General features: G+C 47.1%; 1 protein-coding gene across 8 annotated transcripts in view; it reads right to left on the minus strand.

The window, feature by feature from the left end:
• Positions 1–19,256, minus strand: part of LOC129700757 (PDZ and LIM domain protein 5-like) — a 214,609-nt gene that overhangs the window by 3,274 nt on the left and 192,079 nt on the right. For all 8 annotated transcript variants that reach the window (XM_055641485.1, XM_055641479.1, XM_055641470.1 and 5 more), the window contains 5 exons: positions 17,602–17,783; positions 12,984–13,176; positions 11,560–11,740; positions 3,746–3,866; positions 2,521–2,636 (listed from right to left, as the gene is read on the minus strand). In XM_055641485.1, coding sequence (XP_055497460.1) covers positions 2,521–2,636; positions 3,746–3,866; positions 11,560–11,740; positions 12,984–13,176; positions 17,602–17,783 — 793 coding nt within the window. The remainder of the gene's footprint in view (positions 1–2,520; positions 2,637–3,745; positions 3,867–11,559; positions 11,741–12,983; positions 13,177–17,601; positions 17,784–19,256) is intronic.

Below are 19,256 nucleotides of genomic sequence, written 5' to 3' on the forward strand. Positions count from 1 at the left end.
CACCCTCTGCAGTGCCTTCCGGGTCGGAGACAGAGCAGTTGCCATACCATACTGTGATGCAGTTGGTAAGGATGCTCTCGATGGTGCAGCGGTAGAAGTTCACCAGGATCTGAGGAGACAGATGGACCTTCTTCAGTCTCCTCAGGAAGAAGAGACGCTGATGAGCCTTCTTGATCAGAGTAGAGGTATTGTGGGTCCAAGAGAGGTCATCGGAGATGTTGACTCCCAGGAACCTGAAGCTAGAAACACGTTCCACCTCCGTCCCGTTAATGTGGATGGGGGTGTGCGTGCCACCTCTGGACTTCCTGAAGTCTACAATGAGATCCTTGGTCTTCTTGGAGTTCTCCACTTCTCCACTGCATCTGTAATCTAAACTAAACTAAAAAGAGTCTTGCATTTGTAAAAACAAGAAATTACAGATGCTGGTTTAGACAAAAGGGACACAAAGTGGTGGAGTAACTGAGCAGGTCAGGCAGCATCACTATAGAGCATGGATAGTTGACGTTTCGGGTCGGGACCCATCAACACAAAGATTGTAGAGGGGGGCGGAAGAAAATGTGGAGATAGAAGATGCAGGTCAAAGACTGGCAGGTAATGGGTGCATGGACACAGGCAAGGGGGTTGGAACAGAGGCCAGAGATTAAAACGCAGCGTGTGAGACAGACTAATTGAAGAGTTGCAAATTGTGAAGCTAGTGGAAGGAACTGGGATTGTTAGAGGTTACCTAAAATTGGAGAATGTAATGTTCATACGGTTGGGTTGTAAGCTGCCCAAGTCTTGAATTTGTTCACAGCCTGTGACCTCAGCGTATCTTGATCTGTTTCACAGTTAATCAGACACTAAAGCTCAGACATCGCTGCCAGTAGGAAGCTCATTTATGCTCAGTAGACGATAGATAATAGGTGCAGGAGTAGGCCATTTGGCCCTTCGAGCCAGCACCGTCAATGTGATCATGGCTGATCATCTCCAATCAGTACCCCGTTCCTGCCTTCTCCCCATATCCGTTGACTCCGCTATCTTTAAGAGCCCTATCTAGCTCTTTCTAGAAAGCATCCAGAGAACCGGCCTCTTGAGGCAGGGAATTCCACAAACTCACAACTCTCTGTTAGAAAAAGTGTTTCCTCGTCTCCGTTCTAAATGGCTTACCCCTTATTCTTAAACTGTGGCCCCTGGTTCTGGACTCCCCCAACATCGGGAACATGTTTCCTGCCTCCAGCGTGTCCAAACCCTTAACAATCTTATATGTTTCAATAAGATTCCCTTTCATCCTTCTAAACTCCAGAGTGTACAAGCCCAGCCGCTCCATTCTCTCAGCATATGACAGTCCCGCCATCCCGGGAATTAACCTTGTAAACCTACGCTGCACTCCCTCAATAGCAAGAATGTCCTTCCTCAAATTTGGGGACCAAAACTGCAAACAATACTCCAGGTGTGGTCTCACTAGGGCTCTGTACAACTGCAGAAGGACCTCTTTACTCCTATATTCGACTCCTCTTGTTATAAAGGCCACTAGTCACTGCCTTCCATTCTGAAAGGGACCCATTAATCCCCACTCTCTGTTTCCTGTCTGCCAACCAATTTTCTATCCATGTCAGCACTCTACCCCCAATACCATGTGTCCTAATTTTGCCCACTAATCTCCTATGTGGGACCTTATCAAATGCTTTCTGAAAGTCCAGGCACACTACATCCACTGGCTCACCCTTGTCCATTTTCCTAGTTACATCTTAAAAAAATTCCAGAAGATTAGTCAAGCATGATTTCCCCCATCGTAAATCCATGCTGACTCAGACCGATCCTGTTACTGCTATCCAAATGTACGGCTATTTCATCTTTTATAATTGACTCCAGCATCTTCCCCACCACCGATGTCAGGCTAGCTGGTCTATAATTCCCTGTTTTCTCTCTCCCGCCTTTCTTAAAAAGTGGGATAACATTAGCTACCCTCCAATCCACAGGCACTGATCCATGAGTATAGAACATTGGAAAATGATCACCAATGCATCCACAATTTCTAGAGCCACTTCCTTAAGTACCCTGGGATGCAGACCATCAGGCCCTGGGGATTTATCAGCCTTCAGTCCCATCAGTCTACCCAACAACATTTCCTGCCTAATTTGGATTTCCTTCATTTCCTCCGTCACCCCAGATCCTCTGGCCACTACTATATCAGTAAGAGCGTACAGACACATTGAGTCTCAATCCGATATGCAGGAAGGAACCACAGATGCTGGTTTACATCGAAGATAGATACAAAGCGCTGGAGAAACTCAATGGGCAGGCAGCATCTCTGGAGACAAGAAAGAGGTAATGTTTCGGGTTGAGACCCTTCTTCAGATTGAGAGTCAGGGGAGATGGAAACTAGAGGCTCTTTCATACCTCTCGTGGGTCTCCGGCGCTGTGAGGCAGCAGCTCTACCAGCTGCACCACTATAGCGCCCCTGCACAGGTGGGTTACGCAGGAGAATGCAAGATTATCTGGAGGGGGGGCGGCAGGGCTCATGCAATGTGTTTCACTTACAGAGCAGACAAAGCAGGTGTCGTGCCAGGTGTGGCCCAAGGCTTGCAGGAACTTGTCTCCAGCCTCGATAGGGAAGTCGCAGCCTTGGCAACTAGTGCCAAATAAATTGTAGTAATCTGTGGAAAGAAAGATATCAGGAGTAGTGTCACATTGGTACTGTGAGCATCACCTTATGGCGTCAGGCAAACAGACAGAGCACATTGTGCCTCACTTTAATGCTGGGCATGTAGTAGAACACAGAGTACCGCACAGGACCAGGCCCTTCGGCCCACAACGTCTGTGTCGAATGCTGGCAATCAGATTAAAACCCCAAATAAAGGAGTTAGTCATAGCGTGGAACAGCACAGGGCAGCACAGTGGTGTAGCAGGTAGAGTTGCTGCCTTACAGTGCCAGACACCTGGGTTTGATCACCACTACAGGTGCTGTGTGTATGGACTTTGTACGCTTTTCCTGTGACCAAATGGGATTCCTTCCACATCCCAAAGATGTGCAGGTTTGTAGGTTAATTGGCATCTGTAAATTGTCCATAGCTTGTAGGATAGAGGCAGGAAACATGTTCCCGATGTTGGGGGAGTCCAGAACCAGGGGCCAGAGTTTACGAATAAGGGGCAAGCCATTTAGAACGGAGATGAAGAAACACTTTTTCACACAGAGAGTTGTGAGTCTGTGGAATTCTCTGCCTCGGAAGGTGGTGGAGGCCAGTTCTCTGGATACTTTCAAGAGAGCTGGATAGGGCTCTTAAAGGTGGCAGAGTCAGGGGATATGGGGAGAAGGCAGGAATGGGGTACTGATTGTGGATGATCAGCGATGATCACATTGAATGGCGGTGCTGGCTTGAAGGGCCGAATGGCCTACTCCTGCACCTATTGTCTATAGAACTAGTCGACAGGTGATCGCTTGTTGGCGTGGACACGGAGGGCAGATGGACCTGTTACCACACTGTATTTCCACCCTAAACATAGGAACAGGCCCTTCAGCCCACAATGTTCGTGCCAAACCTGAGGCCAAGTTAAATTAATCTCTGCATGCACGTGATGGGAGCCGGGTGTCGGGTGCAGTGAGGCAGCGGCTCCACCAGTTGTGCCACCGTGTCGCCCAGCTCAACCCTGATTGAGCCGCATGGTGGCCACTGGCGGTGCAGTCCCTCAGCTGGGAACGTTAAGGAAAGCCTTCGGCTGTGTGAATCAACCTTCTCATAAGGTACGGTGGAGATCTGAGTATTACCTTTCTCGCAGTAAGGGTCCCCATCCTCCATGTGGAAGACATTGTTACGAATGGGATGCTTGCACGCCACACACACAAAGCAGTTGACGTGCCAAGTCTGCTTCAAGGCATTGATGATTTCCTGCAGGGTGGGAGGGAGAAACAAGAGTTAGGACAAACAATAACGTCCGCTGTTACGAGAGGGGGAGGGGGGCTGGGCAGTCGCTCAGCTTAAAGCCAGCGCTACAACCATGAAGTGACGTGCTCAGCTGCGATGGAAAAAATGCCGTCTGCCGCAATAGGTTTCATCAAATGCTTCAGGTGTCTCACACCAGAGTGAAGTTGCCCAAGCACACATGTTTTCAGAACAACTTGCTTGACGTAAATGTTTTACTTTAGAGCTACAGCGTGGAAACAGGCCCTTCGGCCCACCGAGTCCGCGCCGGCCAGCAATCACCCCGTACACCAACATACACACGCTAGGGGACAATTTACACCAAAGATAGACACAAAATGCTGGAGTAACTCAGAAGGTCAGACAGCATCACTTGAGAAAAGGATTAAATGACGTTTCGGGTCGGAACAACTTCTTCAGAATGTTTCCTTCTGACCCGAAACGTCACCTATTCCTTTTCTCCAGAGATGCTGTCTGACCCGCTCAGTTACTCCAGCATTTTGTGTCTCTTTTCAGTATTAAAATGACAGTCCCGAAACAGTCATGATTTTAAAGGGAAATCCTATCAAGAGAAAGAATGGCATTTGGAGAGTACTGGAAGGCCAGGACATACTAGTGGGTCTCACAAAAATGAACGCATCTTAGTTGGCACAATGGCGCAGGTGCTTAAAGTTGCTGCCTTAAAGCGCCTGAGACCCGGGTTCGATCCTGACTCCAGCCGTTGTCTATACACTTTGTACGTTCCCCCTGTGACCACGTGGGTTTCCTCCCACATTCCAAAGACGTACAGCTTTGTAGGTTAATTGGCTTTATTAAATTGTCCCTAGTGTATAGGGCAGAACTAGTCCACGTGTGATCACTGGTCGGAGTATTCAATGGGCCGAAGGTCTTGTTTCCACGCTGAGTCTCCAAACTAAACTAAACTAAGCCTCCTAAGTTTAATAGAGCAGTAGCTGTGGAATATAAATGTGGTGTTGGACCAAATGGCATGTGTTTGCTCTGCCCGTTCCATGTAATATAACACACACAGTGGGGATAGAACCTCACATACTTTAAAAAAATACATAAACACAATGTGCCAAGGATTAAGATATCTTAAATAGCACACCTACAATGGCAGGCTTCCATCTGCAAATTATTGCCCCTTTAACCTAGAATTTCATCAAATACCTCCTCTATTACTCAGTTTATCTTCTGTATAATAACTTGGAGCCTGTTTGATAAGTTCATGCGAAAGTTGGTTAATATTTTTTAACTTTCAAAGATGCATGAATTAATCCCAAGCTATTTATTCCAAGGTCCCTCTGTGACCTTCTCTCTGCATAAATCTACATCCCGACACTGTTCCTGTTCCTCTACATTCTCCCATATTGCTCCACCAAGTTTCACACCTATGCCTTCAGCTGGGTCTGCAGATGCTGTCAGCTGGAACAATACACAAACTACTGGGGGAACTCAGTGGGCCATGCAGCAAAGGGTGGCACTGTGGTGCGGCAAAGGTGGAGGTACTGTCTTACAGCGCCAGAGACCTGGGTTCAATCCTGACTATGGAGCCTGTACGGAGTTTGTATGTTCTACCTGTGACTGCGTGCTCTCCCACACTCTAAAGATTTGCAGGAAATCAAAGTAGTCTGAAAACCGTGACCACCAGGTCATGATTAGCTTCTTCCCAACAAGAACCATCAGCCTCTTGAACACTATACAGCACTAACTAATCATCTTGGTTGTATTAAGGACTTCCAAGTGTTTGTGCATCAGTATTGGGCTTATTCATATGTTGAATTTTTGTTCATTATATGTTATCTATCAGTGTTAGTTTGTTAATTCCATGTTACCTGCAACGTGAGTTTGGAAAGTTAAGGGCCTGACCAACTTAGGTGATTTTCTAGGCAACTGCAGGTGTCTAGGCTGTCATGGTAGCCGGTGTGTCGCCTGTCTGGTCGTGAGTAGTCTCCTCAGTCACCCAAAGAGTCGTACCGTCTTTCTGGTCATAGCTGTATTTTCAACATGTTGAATATTTTTCATAGACAGTCGGCGACAGTGAGTTTGACGCCAATGAGCGTAGCTTGATTTCTCCTGACGTAGGTGTTGTTGTAATTGTCGCCTGGTTAACGTAGGTTGTCGCCAGGTGATGTAAGTTGTCGCCAGTGCTGACTTCGGTTTTTTTTGTGAAAGTAATGATTCTATTTCAAATTTTATGTCAAAGGGGGGTCTAGTCGCCAGTTTTTCGGCGACCTGCTACGACTATGACAGTCGCTGGCAGTCGCCTAAAAATAGCCTAAGTGGGACAGGCCCTTTAGGAAGAAGGCTGAAAAGCAGGACTTCTAGGGTGGTTATCTCTGGATTGCTCCCAGTACCTCGTGCGGGTGAGGGCAGGAACAGGGAGAAGGGAATCTGAATGTGTGGCTGAGGGGCTGGTGCAGGTAGCAGGGGTTTAGATTTATAGACCACTGGGATCTCTTCTGGGGTAGGGGTGACCTGTACAAAAGGAACGGGTTACACCTTAACTGGAGGGGGACCGACTTTCTGGCAGGCAGCTTTGCTAGTGCTACACGGGTGAGTTTCAACTAACTAGCGGGGGGGGAAGGTTGACAAATTGGGAGTATAAGGCTGGAGTTAAAGGGAAAGAGAGTACAGGAAAGTTTACGAAAGATAGTCGAATTAATGGGACAGAAAGTTCAAGAAGGGATAAGAGAGTAACGTCAGGTGAAATAGGAACCAGTGTGAGAGGGGAGGTGAATACGGAATTAAAAGTGTTATAGATAAATGCGCAATGTATAAGAAATAAAGTGGATGAGCTTGAGGCTCAGTTAGAGATTGGTAAGTATAATGTTGTGGGAATTACAGAGGCCTTGGTGCAAGGGAATCAGAGCTGGGAACTGCATATTCAGGGGTATACGTCCCATCGAAAAGACAGACAGGTGGTCAGAGGAGGTCGGTAACTCTGTTGGTAAGGAATGAAATTCAGTCCCTTGCGAGGAGTGACATAGAATCAGAAGGTGTAGAATCAGTATGGATAGAACTGAGAAATTGTACGGGTAAAAATACCCCAATGGGAGTTATCTACAGGCCCCCAAGCAGGCTGTAAGGTGTAAACTGCATCAGGAGTTAAAATGATCATGTAACAAAGGTAATGCTACGGTTGTTATGGGAAATTTCAACATTCAGGTAGACCAAGAAAATCTGGTTGGTACTGGACCCCAAGAAAGGGAGTTTGTGGAGTGCCTCCAAGATAGATTCTTAAGAGCTTGTACTGGAGCCTACCAGGGAGAAGGCAATTCTGGATTTTGTGCTGTGTAATGAACCGGAACGATTGATAACAGAACTCAAGGTAAAGGAACCATTAGGAGGTAGTGACCATAATATGATAAGTTTTAATCTGCAATTTGAGAGGGAGAAGGGAAAGTCAGAAGTGTCAGTATTACAGTTGAACAAAGGGGACTATGGAGGCATGAGGGAGGAGCTGGCCAAAGTTGTCTGGAAAGGGACCCTAGCAGGGATGACAGTGGAACAATAATGGCAGGTATTTCTGGGAATAATCCAGAAGATGTAGGATCATTTCATTCCAAAGAGGAAGAAAGATTCTAAGGGGAGTAAGAGGCGACCGTGACCGACAAGGGAAGTCAAGGACAGTATAAAAGTAAAAGAGAAGACGTATAGCACAGCCAGGATGAGCGGGATGCCAGAGAATTGGGAAACTTTTGAAGATCAACAGAAGATAACTACAAAGGCAATATGGGGAGAAAAGATGAAGTACGAAGGTAAGCTAGCCAAGAATATAAAGGAGGATAGAGGATATAAAAGAGGAGTTTGCCAGCTGGATGTGTTAATATTGGCTAAATTAAAGACACCATAAAATGGAGGATCCCTGCACTTGTCAGAATTGCTTAACCCTTGTCACCTGAACTTTACAGGCTTTGATTGGCACCAGCCGGTCTAGACTCAGACTGATATGCAGAGTGGCAAGCGCTCTTAAAATTTAACATGTTTCTCTTAAATTTCTATTGGATCGCTGCAAAAGCATTATAAATAGTATAAATAATGTTGCAAGATGGTCATCCCGATAATTGATGATTGGTCGAACTGTTGAGCCGTGGAGAAATGGTTTGAATCTCGGGGCACATGTTTCAATGTTTGTTCTTGTTTGCTTTATTCGGGAGATTTCTTTCTTATACAATGTATGAGCTGCTGTATTATTGGGACAGGGAAATGCCTGTTACGTATGGGGTTAATCGATATCTGTAATTGGATTATTAAGAGACCACCCCCATGTGGTTTGGCCCCTCATGGTCCCGGGACATATAAAAGTCCACGATCACGAAGCTCAGCATTGATCTTCTGGAAGAGCGATCGGGACTGCGTGAACTTGAACCAATTTAGTTGTTCAGGTGCTTGATTCGGTATTTTTACTGAAACTAGACTAGGGGGAAGCTTAGAAACGAGCAGTTATCACATGGAGGACAGAGATGTGTGGTGTATCCGTCACTGTGCCTGTCAGAAACCAGCACTACTGCGTCGCTAATGTTGTCAACGATTTAATAATAATAATAATAATAATAATAATAATAATAAAAGTAAAAGTAAAAGCTTCTTTAGGTATGTGAAGAGGAAAAAAATTAGTTGACAAATGTGGGTCCCTTGAAGACAGAAACAGGTGAATTTATTATGAGGAACAAGGAAATGGCAGAAGAGTTGAACAGGTTCTGTCTTCACTAAGGAAGACACAAACAATCTCCCAGATGTACTAGGGGACAGATGACCTAGGGTGATGGAGGAACTGAAGGAAATTCACATTAGTCAGGGAATGGTGTTGGGCTGACTGATGAGACTGAAGGCTGATAAATCCCCTGGGCCTGATGGTCTGCATCCCAGGCCACTCAAGGAGGTGGCTCTTGAAATCGTGGACACATTGGTGATCATTTTCCAATGTTCTACAGATTCAGGATCAGTTCCTGTGGATTGGAGGGTAGCTAATGTTATCCCACTTTTTAAGAAAGGAGGGAGAGAGAAAGCAGGGAATTACATCGGTGGTGGGGAAGTTGCTGGAGTTGATTATTAAAGATGTAATAGTAACAGGACAAGTCTGCATGGATTTACGAAGCGGAAATCATGCTTGACTAATCTTCTGGAATTTTTTGAGGTTGCAACAAATAAAATGGACAAGGGAGAGCAAGTGGGTGTAGTATATCTGGACTTTCAAAAAGCCTTTGATAAAGTCCCACACAGATCAGTGGGCAAAATTAGAGCACATGGTATTTGGGGTAGGATATTGACATGGATAGAAAATTGGTTGGCAGGCAGGAAATAAAGAGTAGGGATAAACGGGTCCCTTTCAGAATGGCAGGCAGTGACTAGTGGGGTGCCGCAAGGCTCGGTGACGGGACTGCAGCTATTTACAAAATACATTCATGATTTAGATGAAGGAATTAAAAGTAACATTAGCAAATTTGCAGATGACACAAAGCTGGGTGGTAGTGTGAACTGTGAAGAGGATGCCATGAGGATCCACAAGGTGACTTGGGCAGGTTGGGTGAGTGGGGAGGTGCATGGCAGATGCAGTATAATGTGGACAAACGTGACAGGAACAGGAAGGCAGGTTATTATCTGAATGGTGTCAGGTTAGGAAAAGGGGAAGTACAACAAGACCTGGGTGCCCTTGTACATCAGTCACTGAAAGTAAAGATGCAGGTACAGCAGGCAGTGAAGAAAGGTAATGGCATGTTGACCTTCATAACGAGAGGAGTTGAGTATAGGAGAAAAGAGGTCCTTCTGCAGTTGTACAGGGCCCTGGTGAGACCACACCTGGAGTATTGTGTGCAGTTTTTGGCTCTTAATTTGAGGAAGGACATTCTTGCTATTGAGGGAGCGTAGCGTAGGTTCACAAAGTTAATTTCCAAGATGGCGGGACTGTCATATGTTGATAAAACGGAGCGACTGGGCATGTATTCACTGGAATTTAGGATGAGAGGGGATCTTATAGAAACATATAAAATTATTAAGGGATTGGACACGCTATGGGCCAAGGATTAAGATATGTTTCCGATGTTGGGCGAGTCCAGAACCAGGGGCCACAATTTAAGAATAAGGGGTAGGCCATTTAGAACTGCGATGAGAAAAGCTTTTTCACACAGAGAGTTGTGAATTTGTGGAATTCTCTGCCTCGGAAGGCAGTGGAGGCCGATTCACGGGATGCATTCAAAAGGGAGTTAGATAGAGCTCTTAGGGCTAGCGGAATCAAGGGATATGGGGAGGAGGCAGGAACGGGGTACTGATTGTGGATGATCAGCCATGATCACATTGAATGGCGGTGCTGGCTCGAAGGGCCGAATGGCCTACTCCTGCACCTATTGTCTATGTACCTATGTGAGTATTACGCTCACAGGCCTGTTATGCTGCTGCAAAGAAGTTTCATTGTTGCGTTGTAAGCAGCTTGTCTGGAAAACATGGATAGGTGATGTTTCGGGTCGGGACTCATCTTCAGACTTCGCCTTCTTTCCCATCTACTGTCATTAGTCTGACCCAAAATGTCACCTGTCCATGTTTCCCAGAGATGCCGCTGAGTTACTCCAGCACTTTGTTTCTTTTGATGGAATTAGTTTAGAATATTTAGTTTATTTTATTGTTGTCACATGTATCGACCGAGGTACAGTGAAAAGCTTTTCGTTGCGTGCTGTCCTGTCAGCGATAAGACTGTGCATTATAACAAACACGCCGTCATCAGTGTACAGATACAGGATAAAGGGAATAATATTTAGTGCAAGATAAAGTCCAGTAAAATCTGATTCAAGTTCAAAGGTCTCTAATGAGGGACCTTCATGGATGGGAGGTCCGGGCTTCTCTCAAGTAGGTGAGAAGCCACCCTTTTGTTCTTTCTCGATCAGGCTGGTTGACTTGAGGCACTTTCCCAAATTTAAAGACTCCTTTTTACTGTTGAATTTGGTGTAACGTTCTGAAGTTTACATTTTAGGCTTATTATTGTCAAGTATACCAAGGATGATTGTTTTGCCAGCGATGCAAACAGATCAGATATACCAAACGTACATGCATACAATCAAGTTAAACTGAAGTACGATAAATTAGTTTAGTTTAGAGATACAGGCACTTTGGCTTACCGAGTCCATGCTAACCAGTGATCACTCATGTACTAGTTCTATCCTACACACTAGGGATGATTTATAGAAGCTAATTAACCTACAAACCTGCATGTATTTGGGACGTGGGAGGAAATCAGAGCACCCGGAAAAAAACCCACGCGGTCAGAGGGAGAATGTATGGACATAGTCAGGATCAAACCCAGGTCTCTGGTGCTCTGAGGCATCAACTCTACTGCCCCGCCACTGTGCCAATTGAGCGATGAGGAAGATACAGAGTGCCGAATATAGTTCTCAGCATTGTAGCTCATCAGCTCTATAGACAAAGTACAATGTTTGCAATGGGATAGAGGTGAATTTGACACTACCCTAGTTTGTGGAAGGACCATTCTGAAGCCAGGTAATGGAGGGGAAAGAGTCTGGTGGTCCATAAGTGTTCATAAGTTCTTGGAGCAGAATTAGGCCATTCGGCCCATCAAGTCTACTCCGCCATTCAATCATGGCTGATCTATCTTTCCCTCTTCACCCCATTCTCTTGCTCATTACTCATCCCCAGGGTTGTTACTTACCCCCAGGATCTTCCTTTGACACCGGCCACATTCGGGGGCAAAGAACTGCTCATAGCACTTCTCACAGTAGACCGCTCCATTCTCTTCCACAAACCCAATGTCAGCCAGCGAGAGGTGGCAGTAGGCACAGGTAAACTCTTCCGGGTGCCACGAGCGGCCCATGGCTACCAGAAATGGGCCTCTGTCGGGGCAAACAGGAAGCAAACGTTAAAGCAGACACACAAAGTGTTGGGGTGCGTTCATAAGTCTCAGGAGCAGAATTTGGCCATTCGGCCCATCGAGCCCACTCTGCCATTCAATCAATGGCTAATCTATCTTTCCCTCTCCATCCCATTCTCCAGCCTTCTCCCCATAACATTTGATACTCCTACTAATCAAGAGCCTGGCAACCTGCACCTCAAAATAACCTAATGCCATCTGTGTCAATGAAGTCCAGTTTCACAACCCTCAGACGTTTTGGGTTAGGACCTTCTTCAGACTGACCCAAGTCATCACCTATCCATGTTCTCCAACGATGCTGCCTGGCCCGCTGAGTTACTCCAGCACTTTCTCATCCTCAACTATATTCTCACCTCGGTCACCTCCTCTTCTCCCTTCTCCCATCATGCAAGAGGGTTACATGCCATTGGCCAGTCCATGCTGACATGTCATTGGCCAGTCCATGCTGACATGTCATTGGCCAGTCTAGGCTTACATGTCATTAGCTACATCCTCTCGCCTCAGATGCTGAATGTCAGAACGGAGGCAAGAAGAGGCCATTCGGCCCTTCGAGTCTGCTCTACCATTCAATTCGATTATTTACCTCCACACCACTTTCCCGCACTAACCCCAGCACGGAAACAGGCCCCTTCAGCCCAGCCCATTCATACCGACTGAGGTAACCCATCTTAGCTAGTCCCATTTGCCCAGGTTTGGCCAATATTCCTCTAAACCTTTCCTATCCCTGTACTTGCCTAAGTGTCCTTCAAATGTTGTTATAGTATCTACCTCAACTACCTCCACTGGCAGCTCATTCCGTACACCAATCACCCTCTGAGTAAAAATATTGCCCCGTGGTCAGGATTGAACCCAGGTGTTTGGCGCTGTGAGGCAGCAGCTCTACCGCTGTACGACTGTGTCACCCAGGTTGCTGAAGAAAGGTTCCAACCATAAATCTTGTCCCACTTTCCTTAAAGCTAAGTCCTGTGAATCTTGATTCCCTTACACTGGGTAAAAGACTGTGCATTCACCCTGTCTATTCCCCTCGTGATTTTATACACCTCTGTAAGATCACCCCTCTGCCTCCTGTGCTCCAAGGAATAAAGACCTAACCTGCTCAACCTCTCCCGATAGCTCAGGGGCTTGAGTCCTGGCAACCTCCTCATGAATCTTTGCTGCACTCTTTCCAATTTAATGATGTCCTTCCTGCATAGACCTCTTCTTACCTGATAACCATGTTGCAGTGGCCACACATGGGGGCCCTGTTCCCCGCTGGGATATGCTCAGCCATCTGGACCAAAGTGTCATTGTCTTGCAGTGGGGGCTTGTACATCGCAGTGCTGGACACCTTCGAGTTGGATGTAGAGTTGGCAGGAGAAACGTGTGCAGTAGGCAAGGCAGTCTTGGAGAAACTGTTTACTGGGGGGGTGAGACAAACACAGAAATTATTTCACATGGTGAAATGGGCAGTACAGAGGTGTAGCGGTAGAGTTGCAATCTTACAGCACCCGGTTCAATCCCGACTACGGGTGGTGTCTGTATGGAGTTTGTAGGTTCTCCCTGTGACCACACGGGTTTTCTCCGGGTCCTCTGGTTTCCTCCCACCTTCCAAAGAGATGACCTCATTGGTATGGTATTTAGGGGTTATGGGGAGAAGGCAGGTGCATGGGGTTGTGAGGGAGAGATAAATTAGCCATGATCGAATGGTGGAGTAGACTTGATGGGCAGAATGGCCTAATTCTGCTCCTGGAACTTATGAACTTATGAAAGTTGTACAGGTTTGTAGGTTAATTGGCTTCGGTTAAATTGTAAATTGTTCCTAGTGTGTAGAATAGTGCCAGTGTACAGGAGATCGCTGGTCGGCGTGGACTCGGTGGGCCAAAGGGCCTGTGTCTGCACTGTATCTCTAAAATCTAGTGCTGCCTAATAATGACCCTGTCCCACTTAGGAAACCTGAACGGAAACCTCAGGAGACCTTGTGCCCCGCCCAAGGTTTCCGTGCGGTTCCCGGAGGTTCCCTGCTTCCACTACCTGCAACCTCCGGCAACCATGTATAGAAGTTGGGAGGTCATATTGCAGTTGTATCAGACGTTGGTGAGATCGAATTTAGAATATTGTGTTCAGTTCTGGGCACCACGTTATAGGAAAGATATTGTCCAGCTTGAAAGGGTTCAGAAAAGATTTACAAGGATGTTGCCAGGACTAGAGGGTGTGAGCTATAGGGAGAGGTTTAGGCTGGGTCTCTATTCCATAGAGTGTAGGAGGATGAGGGGAGATCTTATAGAGGTATACAAAATTATATGAGGAATTGATCGGGTAAATGCACAGACTCTCTTGAGTAGGGGAATCAAGGACAAGGGCCAGAGGACCTAGGTTCAAGGTGAAGGGGAAAAGATTTAAAAGGAATCCGAGGGGCAACTTTTTCCACACAAAGAGTGGTGGGTGTATGGAACAAGCTGCCAGAAGAGGTAGTTGAGGCTGGGTTGTCTATCCCATCGTTTAAGACACAATTAGACAGATACATGGATAGGACAGGTTTGGAGGGATATGGACCAAATGCCGGCAAGAGGGACTACGATAGCTGGGACATTATTTGCCGTATGGGCGAGTTGGGCTAAAGGGCCTGTTTCCACACTGTATCACTCTATGATTCTACGACCCGGGTTCAATCCTGACTACGGGTGCTGTCTGTGCAGAGTTTGTACATTCTCCCCACGATCGTGCGGGTTTACCAAAAGTCCTGCCTCACTCTGTACCTCCAAACCAAACTAAGCTGAAGGTATTAGGGATGGGCACTAAGTGTTGGACCTGCCATTCGTTCCATTCCTGAATTAAAAGCTTCTCAAATTGCCACGGCAATCAATAGGTACTTTGCGGAGTAAGAGCAGTTCGAAATAAAATATTGTTTGTCGTTCCCGCAGTTTGAAGAACAGTTTGTTCTGAAACTAAGAACTTGCTTGTAATTCCGAGACGGCAAACTGATCAGTGATTAGACTGGCACATGCCCCACACTTTAAATAGCATGTAGCTATTTGCTTACTGTGCAATCATTCAAAACGTGCATTATATATTTTTGTAACTTAAGATATTTTTGTTTATTAATGAGAAATCTTGCCAATTGTGTAGTCACACTGCAATATGCAACTAGCCCTGGCTATAAATATTGCTCACTGCACTGATTCTAACAATCACATCCAACAATACGTATGCTATGGGTTTCGGCCCGAAACATTGCCTATCTCCTTCGCTCCATAGATGCTGCTGCACCGGCTGAGTTTCTCCAGCATTTATGTGTACATACGTATACTATGCTTGCTTTCATCGGCCAGGGCAATGAGTATGAGTCAAGAAGCCACAAAGTGCTGCAACTTTGAGAACTATATTCTGCACAGTATCATACCCTTTGCTCTACCTATTGTACTTGAGTTTGAACTGATTGTATGATCTGTTTGGATAATAATAATAATTATAATTATTTTATTTTTGGGAGCCTTTCAGACATCTCAAGGACACCTTACAGAGATTAACAGGAATATAAAAATATAATCAGAATAAAATAAATAATAAAGACATCACAGAAACACAAATTAAAAACAGAATTCAGTCCAAAAACAAAAAATCAAAAACACAATGTGAAGAGAGAGCAGTGGCAGCTAAAGCGCGCCAACGTCCACTCTCCCTTCCGACAGCCATCTTGGACAAAGACTAGCAGGATTACCTTACAGACAAAAAATCATCCCCCCACAATGGATACCACTGTGGGGGAAGGCACAATGTCCAGTCCCTAACCCCAAGTTCAGCCAAAGTCAGGCCTATTGAGGCCACCGCAGTTGCCTCTACGGAGGCCCGATGTTCCTGGCCGTTCTCACCGGGTGGTCTTGCCCCGGCGTCGGGAGAGTCCTCTCAGCGGCTGGGCCACCTGGAACGGCCGCTTCCTAGCTGGAGACCGCGGCTTCCGAAGCCGACAAGGCCGCGCCGGTTTGGAGCTCCCAGGCTCCCGATGTTGAAATCGGCGCCGCCCGCTCCGCTCCGCAGACCCGCAGCCCGGAGGTGTTGAACACGGCGGTCTCAGCTCACCAGAGCTCCAGCGCGTCGATCCAGCACGGCGACCCGGGCAAGGCATCGCCTGCTCCGCTCCACGATAGCGCTCCAGTGCTGTGCCGCCACCGAGGCCGAGGTGCTGGGCGGTCCCCGCCAGGAAACGGCGCTCCAAGCCCACTGGTAGGCCACGAGGACAGGTCGACGGGCAGCCCAGAGAAAAAGCTGCCTCACCGACCAGGTAGGGACCTAGAAGTAAAATTGCCCCCTACCCCCCACATTAAAAAGTCCATTTTCTCCAACGGACAAAACACACGACTTACTAAAAACTTTTAAAAAAGCGAATTAGCGGACGGCTGCTGGCAAACAGCTGTTCCCCAAGATGGCTCCTCCTCCTGGATAACGTTCAAAACAAAGGTTTTCACTGTACCTCGAAATGTGACAATATTAAACCTAAACTTAAAAAATGGTGCAGCTTCATTAAAATTAGGCGAGGCTGCATTTGGAGAATTGTGTGTAGTTCTGGTCGGCCCATCATATGAAGGATGTGGAAGCTTTGGAGAGGGTGCAGACGAGGTTTACCAGAATGCTGCCTGGATTAGAGGGTATTGAAGGGTTGTCACAGTGGTGCAGAGGCAGAGTTTCTGCCTTACAGCGCCAGAGACCTGGGTTCGATGCTGACATTGGGCGCTGTCTGTACGGAGTTTGTACGTTCTCCCTGTGACCACGTGGGTTTTCTCCAGGTGCTCCTCCCACACTCCAAAGACGCTCAGGTTTGCAAGTTAATTGGCTTTGGTAAAATTGTAAATTGTCCCTGGTGTGTAGGATAGTGCTCGTGTACAGGGCGACCAGTGGTCGGCGCAGACTTGGTGGGCCGAAGGGCCTGCTTCCACGGTGTATCTCTCTCTAAAGTTATAAGAGAGTTTCGACAAACTTGGATTATTTACTATGGAGCAACGGAGGTTGAGGGGGTGACCCGATGAAAGAATATGAAATATGAGAGGCACTGATAGGGTAGACAGCCAGAACATTTTTCCCAGCGTAGAAATGCCTAGAGGGCCCAGCAATAAGGTGAAAGGGGAAAGTTTAATGGAGATGTGCGGAGCCAGTTTTTTACACAGGAGGCCTGGAACGCATTGCCAGGGGTGGTGGTGGAGACATGATAGTGGCATTGAAGAGGCTTTTAGATCAGCACATGGAAGTGCAGGGAATAGAGGGATATGGATCATGTACAGGGAGATGAGATCAGCTTAACTTGGCATCATGTTCGGCACAAACATTGTGGGCCGAAGGGCCCTTTCCTGTGCTGTGCTGTGCTGTTCAATGAATCTGCCTCCACCACCACCCCGGCCACATTTTTAAAACACCCAACAAAGACAAGTTGACATAGATTTAAGGGCAAATGGAACCGGTTTCAAGGAGATGTGCGGGACAAGTGTGCCTGTGTGTAACTTTAGCTCAGCGGTAGAGTTGCTGCCTAACTGTGCTTGCAGGGTCAGAGACACCGGTTCGATCCTGACTACTGGTGCTGTCTGCATGGAACTTGTACGATCTCCCCGTGACCGCGTGGGTTTTCTCCAAGAACGTTGGTTTCCTCCCACACTCCAAAGACGTGCAGGTTTGTAGGTTGATTGGCTTGGTATGAATGTAAATTGTCCCCAGTGTGTGTAGGATAGTGTTAATGTGCGGGGGGACGGGGGGGGGGACGCTGGTCGGCGCACACTCGATGGGCCGAAGGGCCTGTTTCCACGTTGTATCTCTAAACAAAACTAAACAAAACTTTAGATAAGGCAAAGCATCTTTTACCTGCCGAGTTTGTGGGCTGCCAGGCAGTTGTTTTGGCAGTGCCGGGGAGGCTGCTGGGCTTGTAGGTGGAGCTGGGTTTGGCCGAGGCTGGGGATGTGCGGCACATTCCGCTGGACTTCGACATGGGCTTGACCGAGACCGTGGCCGGCGCACAGGGTTTCAGAACCTCCGACAGCTCGCCGCTGTAAAAGACAAATAGAAAACAATCCGCATTTCAGCAAATGTCAGGCTCCACAATTCAGATCAAACAGCTCCCTCTGACTGCAAGTGGAAATTCCCACAGAGAGAGCTGAACCTTTTGGACAGTTTTGGCCCAGCTGTTATCAGGCAACAGGGGCACAGTGGTAGAGTTGCTGCCTTAAGGGCCTGTCCCACATACGTGACCTTGGCTCGCAAATTATGTGACCTCGTGGTCGCTTGAGGCGTATGGGTACCGTATGGCCACGCGGGGCCGGTCCCACTTAGAAGTGCGGAGTTGTGCGGGGCTGGTCCCGACATCACGCGCGGCTCCAAAATTCTTGCAGTGGACAAAATCTTTGCGCGTCAACGGCCTGTCGGCACACAGGCGGATTGCGGTCGTACGCAGCATCTTGACGGAGTACGCCTAGCGCGTGCCATTGCGTGATGATGTCACCGCCCGGCGTGGTGTTGCGTGATGACGTCACCGGCCGACGCCATGCGACACCCAAATTCAGTCGGCCCGCCTCCTGCCCAGCTGATTGGTAAGCATGACGTAAATGACATCACGCGCGAACTTAGGGCATACTTAGCGCGAACTCCGCTACTGGTTGGTCGCGCCAAACGCACGCAATCGCATGCAAGTGGGACAGGCCCTTTACAGCGTCCAGAGACCAGGTTACAATCCTGACCACGGACTTTGTACGTTCTCCCCGTGATCACGCGGATTTTCTCCGAGTGCACCACATTTCTCCCACATCCTTAAGACTTGCAGGTTTGGAGGTTAATTGGTTTCTGTAAGCGGTGCATTGTGTGTTGGATAGAGCTAGTGTCTGGGTGATCTTTGGTCGACGTGGGCAGACGGGCTTGTTTCCACATTGTATATCTAAACTGAAAAACGAAACTTAGCGATCCATTCATCAGCTAACGTGTGTTCTTGGCGTCCCATCTACCTCACTGGAGATCTTTGAACTATCTTTAATCGGACTTTATCTTGCACTAAATGTTGTATCCTTTATCCTTATTTGTGCACGTTGGACAGTTTGATTGTTATCATGTACAGTCTTTCGACTGTATAACACAGACATAACACAAAGCTTTTCACTGTACGTGTCAATAATAAACTAAACTAGTTTAGTTTAGAGATACAGTGCAGATTCAGGCCCTTCGGCCCATCGTGTCAGCACTAACCAGTGATCCCCACACATTAACACTATCCTACACTAGGGCCAATTTTTGCACTTATACCAAGCCAATTAAACTACAAACCTTTACGTCTTTGGAGTATTCTTGGAGTTTGAATTGATTGAAATATACAGCATGGAAACAGGCCCTTCAGCCCATTGAGTTACTCATCGTACACGCTAGTTCTATGTTATTTCACTTTCTCATCCACTTCCTACACACTAGGGGCAATGTACAGAGGCCGATTAACAAACATACCTTTCAGTACTAACAAAAGTTTTAAAGACTTCTAA

Source organism: Leucoraja erinacea, chromosome 1 (assembly GCF_028641065.1).
Source record: "Leucoraja erinacea ecotype New England chromosome 1, Leri_hhj_1, whole genome shotgun sequence".
Taxonomy (NCBI): domain Eukaryota; kingdom Metazoa; phylum Chordata; class Chondrichthyes; order Rajiformes; family Rajidae; genus Leucoraja; species Leucoraja erinaceus.